Genomic DNA, 17,063 nt, shown 5'->3' on the forward strand with positions numbered 1-17,063 from the left:
CAGAGCCAAACACTCCTCATTCACTCAGTCAGCAGCCTCGTTCTGCCGTCTGTCATTCAGAAAAATCATTTTAAAAAAATGGCATGTCCTTTTGATAACGATCCCGTGGATGAAGATGCAGCATTACTGCGCAGAGAATTAAATATTCGTCGGGAGACGGTTATCAGACCGCGCGTAGATGTTCTAGCATTTCCAGACAATTATCTTTCTGAGCTTAGGACCAGCTGCTCTGCTCCGTTAGAGGTGATGGTGCTGCTGGCTGAGTAGAAGTCTGTGTTAGTTTAAATAGGCTTAATTATTTAAACAGAACATGATGTAGATGAGAAGACATTTATGTGTGTGAAACCAGCGTTATGTTGGGTCAAACAGCCACTTCACATTTACTTTACAATGTAAAACATGATCTGTTTTTATGTTTCATCCTAAACTGCTGTCAAGTGCACTTCTCTCCCCTGCGGGATTGCACCTAAATGAAATAAATTAATAAGCGACCCCTGTAATATTATTGTGATTGCAAAGGACTACATTTAAGCTTACGCATTGACCCGAGCAGCAATGTTCTCCCACGTCGTCTCCCTCTCTTTTACAGCTGCAGCGGTGTTGCACTTCTTTCTGAAAACATGTTCAAACTCGCCGTATGAGCGCGTTAAGATTTCTAGTTCTAGCGGGGTGAAAAACGCAGCCATCCTCTTCCCCGTTGCCATGGTGACTCTTTGAATCGGGGGGCTCCATTTGATGCTGGCTTTTTATAGTTGTGGTGCACGTGCTTAACTACTCCGAGTTGATTAAACTGACTCAAATCAGCTGTTCTGGAACCGGTTTCCTATCTCAGAGTAGATCAGCTCAGAGTTTGTTGAACCTGCTTTGTGAAACGGACTCCAGTTCATTGTTGGTTCGGATCCAAACATGAGATTTGTTGACAATAAGAGAAGTTTAGCCGGAATGATCCTTTAAGCACTTTGTTATTTACTCACAGGAATGATGTTCTCCACACTGATTCCCACGTACACCAGCCGCTCCCTCCTGAGCAGACGGGGAGAGACGAGGGTCAAAATTCACATCATTCTGAGTTAAAGAGTGTGTGTGTGTGTGTGTGTGTGTGTGTGTGTGTGTGTGTGTGTGTGTGTGTGTGTGTACCTCCTCTCTGCTCGCTCTTTCTTCTTCAGAGCGCTGTCCAGATTCTGCAGCTGCTCCTCCAGTTTCTCACACAGCAGCTTCTGAAGGGAGGAAAAAAAACAAAAGCACCACAAGTCAAACATTTCAAACTTTCAAAAAAGTTTTACCACCAAAACATAAAAAGGTTTATAGTTTGATAAAAAAAAAAAAAAAAGAATCAACTGTGCTTTATGTGTCAGTCTTTTCCTCTCCGTCACACACACACATACAGCTTACATGTTGGCAGGGAGGACAGAACCACTCTCCATCTGGGATCAACATGAGCGGCGGCCGCAGACAGGCGGTGTGATATCCACTGTCGCAAGAGTCACACAGCAGGATCTGAAGACACACAAACACAGTAAACAACCATCATTTCACCGACAACCAAGCACTCAAATGGCTTCAATCTTTCATTTCACTGTTATCTTTGGTATAAATGTGGACCTGTGCACACACGTGGTTAATCAATTAACTAATTGACAGAGATGAGAGCTAGTGGAGCGTTAACCGGAGAGGGAAGCACAGTCAGCTAGCCTCCCAGCTAGCCCCCGGCTCTCCGTGTGGATCCAATCAGAGCACTGGTTTGTTATTCAGGTTAAAGTGGGAAGACGCAGTGGGACCATCAGGGAGAATCAGTCTGCAGGCGGTGGAGGAAGAGGCAACGAATCAGCAGAAACGTTCATTTTAAAGCTATTATGGGCCGATACCGATGACGTGCTGATATTATCGTGCTTCCCTAAAGGTTTGTGATTGCCAGTATGTGATAGGAAAAACTAAGATGTAATGATGAAACAATTATTACTTATTGTCCTAATTTGTGTGACATCAGGACACATAAAGCAGCTTATTATTATCTTATCAACTCATTTTAGTGCAGAATCTGTTTGCCAAAGTGATACATGCGAAGAAAAGTCATGCAAAACCTTTTGAAAATGATCTTATCAAGTCCATAAACAAAAGCATGTGGACACCTGAAAATTACACCCATATGTGATTGTTGAACATTTAATTCCTAAACGGCTGATTCATCTGCTGCTGTAACTTCTCTTCTGGTTTCAGGTTTTTCCAGCAGATGTTGGCCGCTGGCTGCGGGGGGATTTGCTCCCTTTAGTGAGGTCCAAACACTGATGTTTGGTGATAAGACCTGACTCACAGCTGGTGTTGGACTCGGGGGTTGAGGTCAGGGCCAGACAAGTTCTTCCACACCAAACTGAGAAAACCATTTCTTTCTGGAGCCGTGCATGCTGGTGTTGCTGTGTTGAAACCAGTGAAGGATCCTCCCCAAACTATTGACATTAATGTGCTCAACAGTTATATTCTTTGCATGATTTACAGTTAAAAACCTTTTTTATCTTCTGACTTTTTCTGCAGCCCCTCAGTTCAGCCTCTGTCTGAAACTTTGTCTCTCTCTTTAAGGCCCCGCCTCCTGATGAGCCCACTCGGTTCTGATTGGTCAGCTTCAGGAAGCTTCCCCTCAGGAGACGTCAGCAAACAGCAGTGGCAGGATTTCACTTTTTTTTCTAATTCTTTACTTGAAATGGAAACTTCTTAAATACATCCGAACATGTTGGAGCCCAAATCCGAACCACAGTCATGCATGAACAGTCTGATGTGATCACAAGGAGGAAGTAGAGGTAACTTTGCAAATGTAGCGTCCAGAGCAGGATGAAGCCCTGACTTTTGACTTGCAGGCAGGCTTCTCACCACTGCACGGGACTGAAAGCTCCAAGTCGACCTGGGAAGGCAGCTCAAGTTCCCAGAACACATCTCAGCCTCTCCACTCCACCCGGACATGGTGTTAACATCAGAGTCAATGAAGCAAGTGGTTCTGGTAGAGCTTACTGTCCCCTGGGAAGACCGGATTGAGGACGCTAATGAGCGCAAGAGGGCCAAATACTCTGAGCTGGTGTCGGAGTGCAGGAGCAAAGGCTGGAAAGCCCGCGGCGAACCAGTTGAGGTGGGGTGCCGGGGTTTCGCTGGCCAGTCATTACACCGAACCCTTAAACTCCTTGGAGTAAAAGGGCCAGCTGTGCAAAAGAGCCATCAAGAACATCATAGAGGCCTCAAGATGGCTGTGGATCCGGAGGAGGGATCCTTGGAGAAGTGGGCCACTTGGACACAAGTCGGGGGCTGATCACCCCTGACTGGGTCACCCGGGCGAGGGTGTCTGATGATCTAAGACCCGAAACACCCTGTGACCTCGGGTTCATCACTGATGATGTGTCCAAGTAGCACCAAGCACCCAAATCATAACCAACAGCCCTCCCAAAAAAATATACAAAATTATGTGGACACAAGTATCCAAATTTGTATGTTTATAATAAAGCAGTCAAACAGTGTCTCACCAGTTCGGGGTGGTTGGGCAAGCCGCAGTGACTGCAGGCATCCTCATTGGGAATCTCCTCTGATTTACATGATTCTTCGGAGTCGCTCCCTCCTTCGCTCTCCTCCTCTCCTCGTTCCCTCCCTCTGTGCTCCACCTCCCCTCCCTCGTTCAGTTTGCGTCTCTTCGAACGAATGTTGGACCATCGGGGGCGTCGATGCCTCCGTTTACCCTGAAAACACGACAGAGAAATAAGCAAACAGAGAAAATAACAAAAATATAATGTGTTCATTCTCACAGTACATATGTGGAAACATGTTACCCTTCGTTTCCTGAGTTGCCCGACAGGTTCTGCTTTTCTGTCTTTTTTTGTAGCTAAGCTCTGCTCCTCTTCGTCCTCTTCCTCTTCGTCCTCCTCCCCCTCTCCTTCTTCTTCTCCTCCCCTCGTCCTGGTGGGCAGCGCCTGCTTTCTTTGCGGTTTCTTTCTCTGGCTCTCGGCCACCTTCGAGCTCGGCCTGCAGGTTGGCAAAGCAGATGATCTTCAAGAAAAAAGGTATAGATGGCACTGAATTTATTATCTGTCCACTGGAAGCGGCTGTACCTGAGATATCACAAAGACAAACGCGCATAGTCTGATCTCTAATCCCCCCGGTTTCATGAATTTTATTACCCACATACCTGCAAATCCTCGCAGATCTCCTCAGCGACCTCCCTTCCTCCTGCACCTGCTCCCTCGCTTTCTCCTCCTCTTTCCCTCCTTTTCCCCTCAGCTTGTTCCTTCGATGGGGAGGGATCTTGATCTTTAACCTGATTCCTTCTTTCTGGAGCTCAGAGGAGGCTTCCTCCAGGGGACCCTGCCTCTCCTCTGACTCAAGCCCAGAGTCCTTCAGCCTAACCTGGGCTACCAGCCCACCGTTGATCCCCTCTCTATGGTGGTCCTCTTGATCCTGCTGGACTTCTTTTAGAGGTGGGACAGTGCTCGCTGGCTCTGCCTCCACCTTTCCTAAAGTGCTTTTATTCTTTTCATGCTCGTCCTTACTTCCTTCTTCTGCCGCAGGGCACCCAGACACGCCTCCTCTCCCCTCCTCCTTCCTGTCCTGGTCTTCATCCATTCGTTGAGGACTGCTGAGCCCAGTTTTTGTCCCCTTGTCTGACTGCTCCGTGGTCATTTTTTTAACCTGGTCCTCTGTCGTCTGTCTCTTGGGTTCCTCTGCGGACTGAGTCAGTGAGGACACGGTAACAGACGCCGCTGCTGTCTCTCCTTCAACGGGTCCCTTCCTCACCAGCACCGACTGCCGGCTCACCTCCCGCTCTTCCTCCACAGCTCTGGAGCCGTGGTGCTCTAAACTTGGCCCGTTTTGCTCCTGTTGCTCAGCGTTGGGCATTCTGTGACGCTCGGACGGGCTGCGGATGACCCCTACGTGACCTACGACGCCGACTTGACCTATGACCCCTATGACTCCGTTCTGTCCCTCTTTGTGCGGCAGGAGGAGAGACGACCTCCCGTTGGTCAGCTCCTGCCTCAATGTAGTGACTGCTAGTTGCTGCTGCTGTTGTGAGGATGTCGGGCCACCGGGCGGCGCTAACGAGTGAGGCAGCATCCCCTCTCTCCCCTGACTGTCTTTAGTCTGGATCACTGAAGGGTTACACACAATAATACTGCTGCTGTTACTGTTGTTAAGGTGGTTGCTGTGGTAGCTCTCAGCCAGCTTCAGCTCCCTCTTCTTCAGCGGTATCTTGGCCTGCTGGTTGCTCCTGACGACCGCCCGCTCTGCCTCCTCTTCCTTGTTAGTCTCCTGTTTTGGCACAGCAGCGCCCGGCGCCATGACGACAGACACGGCGTTTTTGGGGGCGTCGGCGTCCCTGGATTCTGATTTGATGACGGTGGTGATGGTGCTCACGCGGTTATCGAAGACAGGCGGCGGTCTGTGGTCCGTCTTCTCTTCTTTCACCTCAGCATCAGTGTTTTCCTGCTTGATAGTCTGTGGCTGCTCCTGTTTTACCGCTGTGAAACAAAAAAAAGACAAAGATCACACTGCTGGAAACAGCAAAGATGAAACAGACAGAGCTCTGGGAACAGTGTCAAAATGAGAATGTTGGGTTTAAAGGTCATTTTATATTCTTCTTGTATCTAGTGGTAGACTGGATACTCCCACCAGTTTCCCCATCCCTCTTTTTCAGTCACAGAAATAAAATGATTGATCTGTGTTTCAGAGACAAGAAAGCTAACTTCCCATCTATACAGGAAGTGGGGTTACGTCACATCATGTTTGTTAACATCTGCTGTTTGTGATCAGCTTGTGTCGACATTTGAGCAAATATCTGATTTATGAGACGACGTACAGCGTGAAGGACAAACGTCAGCTGATTATTAAATAATTTCTCCCACAAAAACAACATGGAGATCAGCTGCTTGTGTTACTGTTACAACAGTCATGTGACTGCTCACAGTGTGTTTATGACTATATGGTAGAACAGAAGCTGTCAAAACATGTCAGGTTAGTTACACTATTACACTGCACAGTCCAGTTTCTCGTTGCATGAGCTTCTTATTGTGTAACAAGCTAATTATTCCAACTTATATATAAAATGTCACATTACATAGTTAGGTGAAAAGATGTGTTTTAAGTTAAAAACAGACTTCTGGTTTAGGGATCATTTCTTAAGAATTAAAGTTATGTTAATAACTTATTAACCTGCATCATCGTAGTGCTACGTTAGCATCAGAGCTCCTGAAAGTTTTCACCATAGAAACAGCAACAGAGTTGTAAGCTAGTTAATGTTGAATGTAATTTGACTCCAAAGTCTTTTTAGGCTGCATTCACACCAAATCAGGCGGTGTGAAGAAAACGCCAGTCATCCTAGACTGCGGCCGGAGAGTTGAGCCAGAGTCAACTTTTGGAGAAACGCAACCTGACGTCACTGTGGCTGAAGGCTGCGGTGGCCAATCACAGCCAGCGGGAGATCAGACTGACAAGAGTTGTAGACTCATTTTAAAAAAGACGAGAGAAAAAGAGAGCGAGAGAGCAGCTGTGGTTGAGCGAGCTGGAGAGTGAATGAAGGGAGGGAGGGCTGGTAGCGAGAAAGCCGGTGAATCAGATCAATAAAACATTATTTTCTGATTGTTTCACAGCGGTTACGTTCTAGAGCACAAATAAACACGCCCACACCCCCCCCCCCCCTCCACACCTCCGCTCGACCCTGCAGTTGAACACTGAACCGCCTGATTTGGTGTGAACGCAGCCTAAATCTCATATGTGTGCTGGATGCGGTTGTGTCAGGTCACATGATCTTAGGGCTGGCCAATATATGGATATTATATCATGATATGAAACTAGATACCGTGTTAGATCTTGGATATGTAATATATCATAAGTGTCGTCTTTTACTGGTTTTAATGGCTGCATTACAGTAAAATGATGTCATTTTCTGAACTTACCAGACTGCTCTTCTTTAATTTACCCACTTAGTCATTATATCCACATTACTGATGATTATTCATCAAAAATCTCATTGTGTAAATATTTGGTGAAACCACCATTAGTCATTGTTACAAAAATTATGATTACACTGTGTATGAGTGTTACTGTTTTATCTAGATCATGATGACTTGTTCCTGTTTTTTACTGCACCTCTACAACATCAGCAGACTCATCAGCTGAGGTTAAAGGAAGTTCAGTATGATATTTGTAAAGAGGAAGATGTAGAAATTAAAATGGGTTGGAGACAGAGTGAGACATGTCATCTGGGGGTCAGTTGAGCAGGAGAACTGAAAACAGACACGACGTTATCTATGAGTCTGTATTTTGATAGATTAAGAAAAGAACTGTGAAACCCTGTTATAAGTGCTCCACTGGGAGCCTTTTTCTTTGTGTGTTGCATTGTGAAACACTCCTTCTTGTACAAAATAATTAATTCTGTTGAATTTTGATACTTCGGCTCCGGTCTCTATTGTTTAATGGTCAGTAAGGGTCATCCCTACAATTCTGTTGTATTTGGTTAAAAATATCATGATTTGATTTTGTCCATATCGCCCAGCCCTACATGACCTCCTCAAATATGTGGACATGTGTTCTGAACTTTGAGAAAAGTACGGCAGGCTGTGTGAACCAATCAGGGCCGAGACTTTGGGGTTTGTATTTACTTTAGTCAGAAACAGCGACCGGACGTTAAGAGACAAACCCTGAAACGGTACAAACACCAAAGGTCAGTCTGGCATCCTGGTGGTTTAAGATGCTGCTACATCTGTAGCTTCAGTCTGGCTGAGGAACATGGTTGTACGTCATCACTCGTTTCTTGTTCGCTCTCTATTGTACACTTAACTCAACACTTTACATGCATCAGAGATGATAAGATCTGTACATCAGATTCAATCATCTATTCATGTTTTTAAATTTACAGACTTTAAACACACAATATGTAATTTCAGCCGCTAGGGGTCTCAGTCAAAACAATAACAAAAGACGGAGTGTGATGACGGTGTGAAGTAGCAAGGGATCATGGGAATTGTTGTCTTTGTTGTTAAATAACCAGCTTCACCGGGATAGGATTACTCCAGTGTTCATCAGTCGGGATGTTTTTACCCGCAGAGGTCTCCTCCTCTCCAGAACAAACGTACACCCAGATTAAAATCATTAAAATACTAATTAAAGCTGTTTCACCTAAAAAATCAGTGTTTCTCTGACGATGTTTGGTGACCAACGGACTTCCTGGAGGGGCTTTTAGCCGAGCTGCTGCTAACGTTTGTCCAGTTTATTTCTCTGATAACTTAAGATCCAGACGTCCAATGACTAAAATCCTTCTTCCGGCTAAAAGATATAGTTAAAAACCACCTAAATTTATCATGAAAATGTGGCTTAAAACTGAATAAAAGTCCATTTATAACAGTTTGTGTGGAACAACCACAACGCCGATGTATTATCTTGTATGTGTGTAAGTTACTCTTTGGTAGACGCCATTGTAGCGGACAAACACAGCGCCGCCGTATGCATCTTGTGCGTGTTTACTCTTTGGTAGAGGAGGTATGACGCCATTGACAGGCGACCAAATGAAACGGTCCATTACTTTGATTAAATTACAGATTTCTCTGAGTTTGAAAACTGTTGGAAACATTTGGGATAATGTAAGTACACAACTCAACAACATATATAACATAGGTCTAGTTGTTTTTAGACATTTTAATGTGGAATAATTACATATTATACCATTAAATTTACAGACTTAATTTAAAAATGTTGTTAGTCTCAGATTAAAGTTGCCTTTCTGATGAAACTAAACCTAAAAGTGTCATAAATCTCACCTTGTCTGAGGGGTTTCTCTTCCTTCACAGGGTCGACCTTCTTGCCATCAGTGTGTTCCTCGGAGGTCTTGGAGGGTTCAGGGTTGGTGTTTCCAGTGACCTCGTCCCCTAAATCACCATAACACACACACACACACACACACACACACACACACTGTTGTGGTGAAAATGTTTCTGGAATAAAGGTTCATCCCACAAATTAAATCCAGTCCTCATTAACAATCTTGGGCTGTTTTTTCACCCATTATTGACACGACAAGTCAGAAACTGTGGTGTGATATTGGACTTTTGAATTTTTCAACTTCAGTTTATTAGATTATTTTCAATTAATGTTTTAATGCTTTAAAAAAAAAAAACAGTATTGCACCTCTTTTTGATCAGCTCCTTTCTTTCTCTGAGCACAGTTCAGTTCTGTGGTTTGATTAACTTTAGATTATTTATGTTATACATTAATATGTTGCTTTTACATGCATCTAAGTAATCAGGTTATTCAGAGAAACCAGATTACATGCACTGTAGTAACCTGGTTACTGTAAATCTGCGTCGACATGCAGCACATCAGTAACCAGATTTCTCTCCGACCACCAACATTATTTTGGAACGTAGACTGTATAAAAATAATGGACGTAGCCATGGTGACGTCAACCGTTTGTTTATGGATTCCTGCTTTGAAGCCTCAAGTTTGGCATTTTGACCGTCACCATCTTGGATTTTTTGGAGGCAGCAGTGACCATATATGGACGAGAGCTGCTAGCTTGGTTAGGGCGGTGCATTTACAGCCTATGGTGCTAATGGTAATGCTAATTTTCACTAGTGAAAAGCAGGCTTAAAACCATTAAAACAAAATATACTTACTGGAAAAAGAAATAAACATCTGACTCCTTATGAGGGTCTTTTAGTTCAACCTAAACAAGACTTTTTTTAGGTGACCAGAATGTTGTAAAGTGCAAATGTGTCTGAATTGAACTAATCAAACCTTCAGTGGTGGAAACTGATTTATTTAGACTTCTACAGGCTGCTTTCAGTTTCAGCTTTAGTCAGACTTTGGATGCATTGGTGTAAAATACGAGGACACATCCTGCTATTGAGCGCTTCCTGTCTGCAGTCTGTTGTTCTGCACATGTAGATGTAAAAAGCTGATCAGAAACCTGGTTACCTGTAAACGTGGCAGATTAATCTGTGTTCTCCAGGAGAAATCTACCTGGGAGAACCAGGTTTCTCTGATCCTCTACCCTGATTATGGAAGCCAGGTTTCTGGTTTACATGACAGTTAAGGAATCAGCTTTCTGGAGAAACTTGTCACTTAAATGTAAATGTACTGATAGTTTGGTCACTTTTTGCCCTTTTGGAACTTATTCTGTCACTTCTGTTAACAGCTTTTAGTTGCATCTACAGACATAAAAATCTTTTTGGGTTTAAATATGTTTTCTCTTTTAAAATTTAATTTTAAATCATCACCAACATGTCCATCCATAATATAAACCCTACGCTTCAAAGTAATATCTACTCATTCACCCGACATACCTGCATCTCTCCCTGTGGGGCTGGCACTCCTGGATCCAGCCTGGTTCTGGTCCCGGTTCTGGTTTGGCTCAACCTGGGCCTTCAGCAGCTCCAGAGCCTCAGCCAGGTCGTTACGAGTCCTGAGGAGACAGTCGGGATCAAGATGAAACCAGCTCAACAACAACAACAACAACAGGAGGAGGAGGCAGAGGTGGGGGGGGCAGGTTTGTGAACAGACTCAGTGAATTGATAAAACACTGAAGCCTTTTTATCCAGAGAGGAAAAACTATTCAGGAGAAGTGAGGAGACTTTCAGCTTCCTCCAAGCCAGATTATAAAAAGCTCATATTTTTTACTAGCAGAGAAAACAGTAACAAGAGACATGATTGCAGCCTGAGACACTGGTGCCGCTCTCTGATACACCAGTAGCGTTTTTCCATTGTTTTTTGGAGGGTAGTCACGCTGAGCCATGCTGGGAGCAGTGGAGTTGAACTGGCACGCTGCCAGTGTTTTTCCACTGCACAGTACAGCAAGGTAAAGGAAGCTGTTTACCTGTTAGAGGTGAGCTGTTTGCCTGTCGTCTACAGCTCTTCATCAAACGTTTTTCACTGGAAAAAATAGATCCAAATATCTCCAGATCTTGTTGTATCGACCTGTTTTTACAATATTGTAGAAAAGCTCTGCTAATTCAGTTATTTTGTCATTTAAAAGCGTTTAAAGTTCCAGTGAAATGGAAGTTAAAGCGTCTTTAGCTTCTGTCCTGTGATGTATTTCCCAGTGAAACAGAATATTTGATTTTACAAGAGGGGTTTAAATGATTTATGTATTTATTGGGACCATGTAGAGTGTTAAATGTTACCGTTTGATGTACCGGAGTTTAGCTTATAGCTCATTTTCATCTGCAGTCCCTTCAGCAGGTCACAATTAAAACATATAACAGCACAAATTTTTTTTTGTGTGTGTGTGTTTTATACTTTACACTTTGTATTTTATTGTGCTATAGACCCTCCATGAGTTGTGTCCTTAATAAAATTTGAATTGAATTGAATTGACACAGGACACATAATACAAAATACAAAGCTACACATAATAGCACATCACACACACCCACAATGTCAACTAGAAATGAATAATCTAAGCTTGTGAAATTAAAACCAAGATTATCTGCGTTCATGAGATGAAATGTAGATTCAGAGGTTACAGAGCTGAGCAGCTTTCAGCAGATGTTTTAATGTGGTTTTAAACGTATTGGTTGAACTGCAGCTGTTCGTATCATCAGGTAGGACGTTCCACTGAGTCGTGGCTTTCACAGAGAAAGCTGACTGTCTGGTCCAATCTATAGAGGATATTCTGGAGGATCTGATAGAACTTACAAAAATCCTTTGCATTGGATCGGGCTGTTAAAAAGTGGGCAGGACTTACAGAGTTGAGTCACCTGTTGTTAGATCCGGAGGACAAGGGAGAAATTAATGAGTTAAATCTCAGCCACATTGTTTTGGAAATGAAAACACACATCTCTTCCTGTCTTTCTCTCCATTGTTGCTCTGTTAGATAACACGACCCACAAAACGGTGAAATGTGGTTTTATACGACCGGTGTGGCTGCTACTCGTTAACTTCGTTAACGCCCCTGAGTGCAGGATGAGTCATCAGACATTTGAAACCGTTTTTTACAGGAAGAGAAAATACTCTGATACTGATTTTATTTGACAAATATTTGGCATATAACAAGAGATAAATGAATAATTAACTACAAGGACTTTTCATTTCATGGGGCTTTTAATATGAAGCACCAAAAGCAGGGAATGTTGGGTTTTCATCAGCAGTAACTTAACGCGGCTCGGACGCAGCTGAAAGCGATCAGCAAACAGTAAAATAAAGCAGATATCCGCGAGACAGGAACGCAGGGGAGAAACTAAACTTCAAACCACAAAACTTCAGTTAGAAGCTACAAAAGTACAGAGAGCTGAACACAGAGACTTTTAAAAACAGCTCTGGTCTCCAGGACAAACAGGCGTTTCATCACGGGTTGGCGCGGCACGGCTAAAGCGGACCGATCCAGGCTAAAAGAATAACCCTACAGGTGACCAGGAGACCTACCTGACGATGCAGTTCCAGGTGGATCCGTCCAGATCGTCCTGCTCCTCGGTGTACAGCCTGATGTTCTGCTCCTGGTCCAGCTGCAGCCAGTACATCAGACCCTGCCGGTCCCGACCTACAGGCTGCAGACGCATCTTCTCTGGGTCCTCCTCGTTAATCGCCATCTTGAACTTCAGGTTGTCGTCGAACTGACACTCGCAGAGATACTGAAAGATAAACAAAATGATAACAAAGAAATGCTTTGACTGCAGATGTTTCAGCCTTCTGGATACATTAAAAACATGAAGTAAAAAGCAGGAAGTGTCGTACTTTGAGGATGCTTGACTTGCACTCCATGGACATCTCCTGGTAGCCCTTCTGCTCCAGCTCCCATGCCCAGGTGTTGTTCAACTCCTGGCAAACCTACAGGAAACAATGATTAAAGTTACTGCATGCCTATTTGCACACACATTCTTTCAACATTTCTTCATCTGTTGAACACATAAGGCCCTAAAGTTAGTGGGAAATCCTTAAGTCGTCACTCCTCTTAAAGCTCAAACACACCTTTGTTATCATCCTAAATGACAAACAGGGGGCCGTAACTGCATCCCATCCCCGGTAACTAACACTTTGCCCAACCTGAACAGTTCATTTTAGCTGTGTGGTCTCTGTAGAAGCACCGTGTGAGCTCTGCATCCATAGACAGCTGGATTTAATGATGGCTGAACCTCTTCAGTAAGTCATCTTTGAACGTGAACACATACATACATACATAGAGCCCTCACCTTGGCCAGGTATTTTTCCCAGCGGTCAGTTGAAACAGACCTCCCCAGTTTTCTGAGCAGCTTCACATGGAGCTCCACCAGAGGTTTAGGAACTAGAAAACACACACAGGATGGTTAGAAACACGACTCTGTTCATCTGCATCCACACTTGGTGCACATTTCAGTGGTATTTTAGGGGATTTCTAATGAGAACTAAACTCAACAAGGCATTGGCATTTGATATTAATCAACACTTGCAACTCTTACAATGGAAGTGATGGGGGACAAAATGTATTTAAAAAGTTTATCTGAAGCTAATATGAAGCTTCAGCGTCCAAATCAGTCGACTCAAGTAGATATCTTTCAACGTTACAGTCTTTTTAGTGCCAAAGTTCCTCTTGTGGACACACTGTTGATTTTGGCCTCCATCATTTCCACTGAAAGCACATTTGAAGGATCTTTTAATATCCAGTATGAACAGGAGGAATGATTACAGCGAGGAAAAACCTCTTCCACTGTTCATATGGACACCTGACTGTTGGTTTAAGAGACTTGAAGAACTGTGACACCACAACTAGTTTGGGAGCCAGTTGTGGTCGAATATGCAATTTGTCTGCAGACACAATGAGAATTTCAGTGAAGTAGGAGACATCTTGTGTTCAGCATTTCAGCTTTTGAAAGGAAAATATTTGCATATTTATAGATTGATATGGATGGAGTGGATATAATTTGAAGAAATTTGATCTTAGATAACTGAACTTCTTGTGAAGAGAAAGAATGTGGTAAACAAATGGATGACAGCAAAGTATTTTTAGATGTCTTAAAATATGTTTAAGAGGATCTTACATTATCAGGAAATTGTTTCCCTGATTTTTCCAGTCAAATGTTGCTCAACAGATAAGAAGTTCCTTCTTCTTTCAAATCTACAGTGTAAATATTTGTGTAAATGTAAACACAGTCATATAATAATAGCAAAAAGACTGTTTTCAACACAACAGCAGGGCTTCAGTGTGTGGTCTGATGTGCAGTGGTGGAATGTAACAGAAGGACATTTACTCAAGTACCTCATACTTCCACAACATTTATTAGAATGATTTGAGAACTTTGTTTTTTCTTCTTTCCTCTCCCATTAATCATCTCACGACCCCTCAGATTTATCTGCTGACCCTTTGGAGGGGCCCCACCCCTAGGTTGGCAACCACTGGACTAAACTAGCTAACTGTATATAAAGTAGTTGAAACTAGCTCCACCTCCAGCAGCTACAACAGTAACATGCTGCTCTAACACTGATGCTTCACTATTAATAATGTACTTTATTAAACATATTTAATATATCAGTCACTGTGGTGGATTTTCCACAAAACAAATACTTTTACTTTTAATACTTCTGTACTTTAATTTAAGTGGGATTTTAATTGCAGGACTTTTACTTGTATTGGAGTATTTTTACATTGTGATATTTCTAATTTTATTGAAGTAAAAGATCTGAGTACTTCTTCCACCACTGCTGATGTGAGACATTTATGAAGTCCTTGAATTTACAAGGAATTCCAGTTTTCTCTGCTGGCATGTGTAAACTGATTTTCTTCTATGTTTTCACATTATCATCATCTCGAGTAGGAAAGAGCAGTTAATTATGGCTGACTCTGAAATATCACAGACACATTATAGCTGATGTACGGCTTAAATATTCTGTTTAATATCTAACTTTATTCTACTGTATGTGGTGTAGCTGGAAGCCGACGTAAGCAACAGACCTGAAGTTAGCTTCAGATTCTGGGTTAATGGAAAAGTTAGGGGGAGAGTAAAGGGAAACAAATAATGATATTCAATGGCTGATTCTGTTTTTCCACCACTTACACTTCTGAAAAAGGGTAATTTCACTATATTTTCTTCATCCAGACCATATTACACCAGGTATATATCAATAACCTATATATTTAAGACTTGTCAAATCTGTACTAGATTCACCAGGAGACTCATTAGATTATTATTAAGATTTAGTCTAAGTGTTGTGTTTTTTAACCTGGATGTGGGGGGGAAGCAGTGAATCGCCCTTTTTTCTGTTTTCATAAGAAAAATAAAGGATCCACGAAACTGTGTTAAAACAGCGTTAAGACTTTTGCTACGATGCTTGACACTGTTTTCACAAGTGTACGTGGTGCAAAAACGGAGAATCAGCCGTTGAATGTTATTATTTTTCCCCTTTCCTGCTCCCTTAACCATGAATCCCAAGCTAACTTCAGCGTCGTGGGACTAACGGTAATTGAAAACAATCGCTAACAAGCAAGAAGAAAGAGGGACGCTGCTAACACGACACCTACGAGTCTGAAACACGTCTCCCTGATAAATCGATAAGTGTTCAATAATATAACTGTAGAACTCCGTGTTTTACTTTGACTAAAAGTTGATGGAATCCCAGATGCTAGCTTCACTAGCTAGCCAGCAGCTAGTAGACCCCTACTGCGCATGTGCAGATTTGACAGCCACTCCAACGGCCAAAAATTAACATCCACTGTTTTCAGCGAACATCTCTCGCTTAGCTGTAACAGCTGCCTAAAATACAGGCGAAAGGAAAGAAAATGTCATTATCTTGAGCCCACGGTGGATACATAAACACAGGGGCACGCTGGAGACACTCTAGTCCGGCTGCCTGTGAGGCAAGGCCGGTGAAAAATTACACCTGACAACCGTCCGGAGCTAACTGGTTGCCTGTGTGTGTGGTCACTCGGCAGTGCTGCATCATGGCTCCCTCACCAAGTTTAACTGATCAATACCAGCCGTGACAACATTATCGATGACCTGTCACTTGATTAACTGAAAAAACAAACCACAAGCTCGAGGCGCCGTGCCAAATTATGCAGCCCCCGTTTCCCGTAACTTTAGCACACACACACACATCCACACGGGGGTGAAGTGTGCGCTGTTTGGAGTTAGCTTCATGTTAGCAGCCTCTGTTTCTCTCTCACTGACTGTTTTCACACAAAACTTGGGCAAAACAAAATGGTTGTTCTTCAAAGAGAGACTGACTCTAATTTTCAGATTTTTTTTTTTTTTTTTTTGCCACAACCGGAAAACAACACATAAACTGACGGAGTAAACTCCTAATGTGATGCTGCTCAGACGGGCCACACACACACACTCTTCATCATCCTCCTCCTCCTCCTCATCACGATGATGAAGAAGATGATGAAGATGGTGGTGGAGGTAGCAGTGCCCCCCTTCCCTTCTCCTCTGGTTTCGAGTGTCGCAGCTTTCCACCACTTCTTCTCCCCTGAAAAGCAGCGCTCCCCCCCCCTCCTTCTCCTCCTCCTCCTCCCTCTCTCTCTCTCCCTGCCCACCGCCCTCCCCGCTTCTCTCACCTGCCGTTTTGTCCCGCAGATACCTCTCCATCTGCGGGAAAGTCATCTCGGGTAGGTCCAGCGCCGCTCCGTACCGCTCCAGGAACGAGCAGACCACCGCGAAGCTCGGGCACAGCGCCGGGCCGGAGCTCCTCACCACCGCCGGAGCAGCCATCTTTCCAGGCGGAGAGAAACAGGAGGGGAGGGCCCGCCGCTGCGAGGATGCGACTGTGTGCGGGTGAAATGAATGGAGGCAGTGAAGCGGCCGCCGGCGTCAAGTTACAGCGAAGGAGAGCGACAACCTTCCGCTTACACATCTCAAAATAAATCCGCTGGGGAGTAAACATGAGCAAAAAATACACATGTGTGATCCTGGTGCTGTCCAGGATGAATTGCATTTAGTATTTTATTGCTCTTTGTACAGTGACTTGAGGAATTATTTGTTTGAGAAGAGCCAACTGATTTGTTTTGGTTAATAATAATAATAATAATAATAATAATAATAATAATAATAATAGTAATAATAATAATAATAATAATAATAATGCATGTACTGCACTTTTCATTCATAGTGAAACTCAGAGTGCTACAGTATTAA

The 17,063-nt window shown here is 43.4% G+C and overlaps 1 protein-coding gene across 6 annotated transcripts in view; it reads right to left on the reverse strand.

The window, feature by feature from the left end:
* rsf1a (remodeling and spacing factor 1a) overlaps positions 1 to 16,756 on the reverse strand; it is a 31,663-nt gene extending 14,907 nt beyond the window's left edge. For 4 of the 6 annotated variants that reach the window (XR_010929032.1, XR_010929031.1, XR_010929030.1 and 1 more), the window contains exons 1-12: positions 16,487 to 16,756; positions 13,146 to 13,237; positions 12,691 to 12,783; positions 12,382 to 12,587; positions 10,305 to 10,423; positions 8,781 to 8,888; positions 4,160 to 5,486; positions 3,804 to 4,020; positions 3,504 to 3,713; positions 1,393 to 1,497; positions 1,138 to 1,217; positions 975 to 1,023 (exon numbers count right to left, since the gene is read on the reverse strand). Coding sequence is in view for 3 of the 6 variants with exons in the window: in XM_067595532.1 (XP_067451633.1) it covers positions 975 to 1,023; positions 1,138 to 1,217; positions 1,393 to 1,497; positions 3,504 to 3,713; positions 3,804 to 4,020; positions 4,160 to 5,486; positions 8,781 to 8,888; positions 10,305 to 10,423; positions 12,382 to 12,587; positions 12,691 to 12,783; positions 13,146 to 13,237; positions 16,487 to 16,640 (2,760 nt within the window). In the remaining 3 variants the exon portion in view is untranslated. Of the gene's footprint in view, positions 1 to 974; positions 1,024 to 1,137; positions 1,218 to 1,392; positions 1,498 to 3,503; positions 3,714 to 3,803; positions 4,021 to 4,159; positions 5,487 to 8,780; positions 8,889 to 10,304; positions 10,424 to 12,381; positions 12,588 to 12,690; positions 12,784 to 13,145; positions 13,238 to 15,955; positions 16,431 to 16,486 lie in introns of those variants that run through there. The other 2 variants (XM_067595533.1, XM_067595534.1) reach the window with 2 other exon arrangements.
* Between the last annotated feature and the right edge of the window lie 307 nt (positions 16,757 to 17,063).

Source organism: Thunnus thynnus, chromosome 7, assembly GCF_963924715.1.
Source record: "Thunnus thynnus chromosome 7, fThuThy2.1, whole genome shotgun sequence".
NCBI lineage: Eukaryota > Metazoa > Chordata > Actinopteri > Scombriformes > Scombridae > Thunnus > Thunnus thynnus.